Source organism: Penaeus monodon, chromosome 22 (assembly GCF_015228065.2).
Source record: "Penaeus monodon isolate SGIC_2016 chromosome 22, NSTDA_Pmon_1, whole genome shotgun sequence".
NCBI lineage: Eukaryota > Metazoa > Arthropoda > Malacostraca > Decapoda > Penaeidae > Penaeus > Penaeus monodon.
This window is the reverse complement of record NC_051407.1, coordinates 6,836,134-6,836,366: the sequence shown is the minus strand read 5'-3', so window position 1 is coordinate 6,836,366 and position 233 is coordinate 6,836,134. Positions and strand designations below refer to the sequence as shown.

Genomic DNA, 233 nt, shown 5'->3' with positions numbered 1-233 from the left:
GAGCAAACTCACTAACACAACAGAGACCTGACTTACCAGGAGCTTCATGTTGGAAGTAGTACTTTCCCGCGTCAAGTTCTGGCTTTTATATGTCACATTTCCTCTCGCTCCATTCTAGTCTCCCCATCACCCTTCCAGAACCTACCCCGCTCATTATGGTTACTTCCAGTTGTTGGTGTGTGTGTCAGCGTATGATTGTGTTTAAGTATGAGTTTGTTAGTGTAAATATAAGA

General features: G+C 43.3%; 1 protein-coding gene across 1 annotated transcript in view; it reads right to left on the bottom strand.

The window, feature by feature from the left end:
* The window catches only part of LOC119586864 (ATP-dependent RNA helicase A-like), an 875-nt gene extending 827 nt beyond the window's left edge, over positions 1-48 (bottom strand). The window contains exon 1 of the mRNA XM_037935594.1: positions 37-48. Coding sequence (XP_037791522.1) covers positions 37-48 — 12 coding nt within the window. The remainder of the gene's footprint in view (positions 1-36) is intronic.
* Between the last annotated feature and the right edge of the window lie 185 nt (positions 49-233).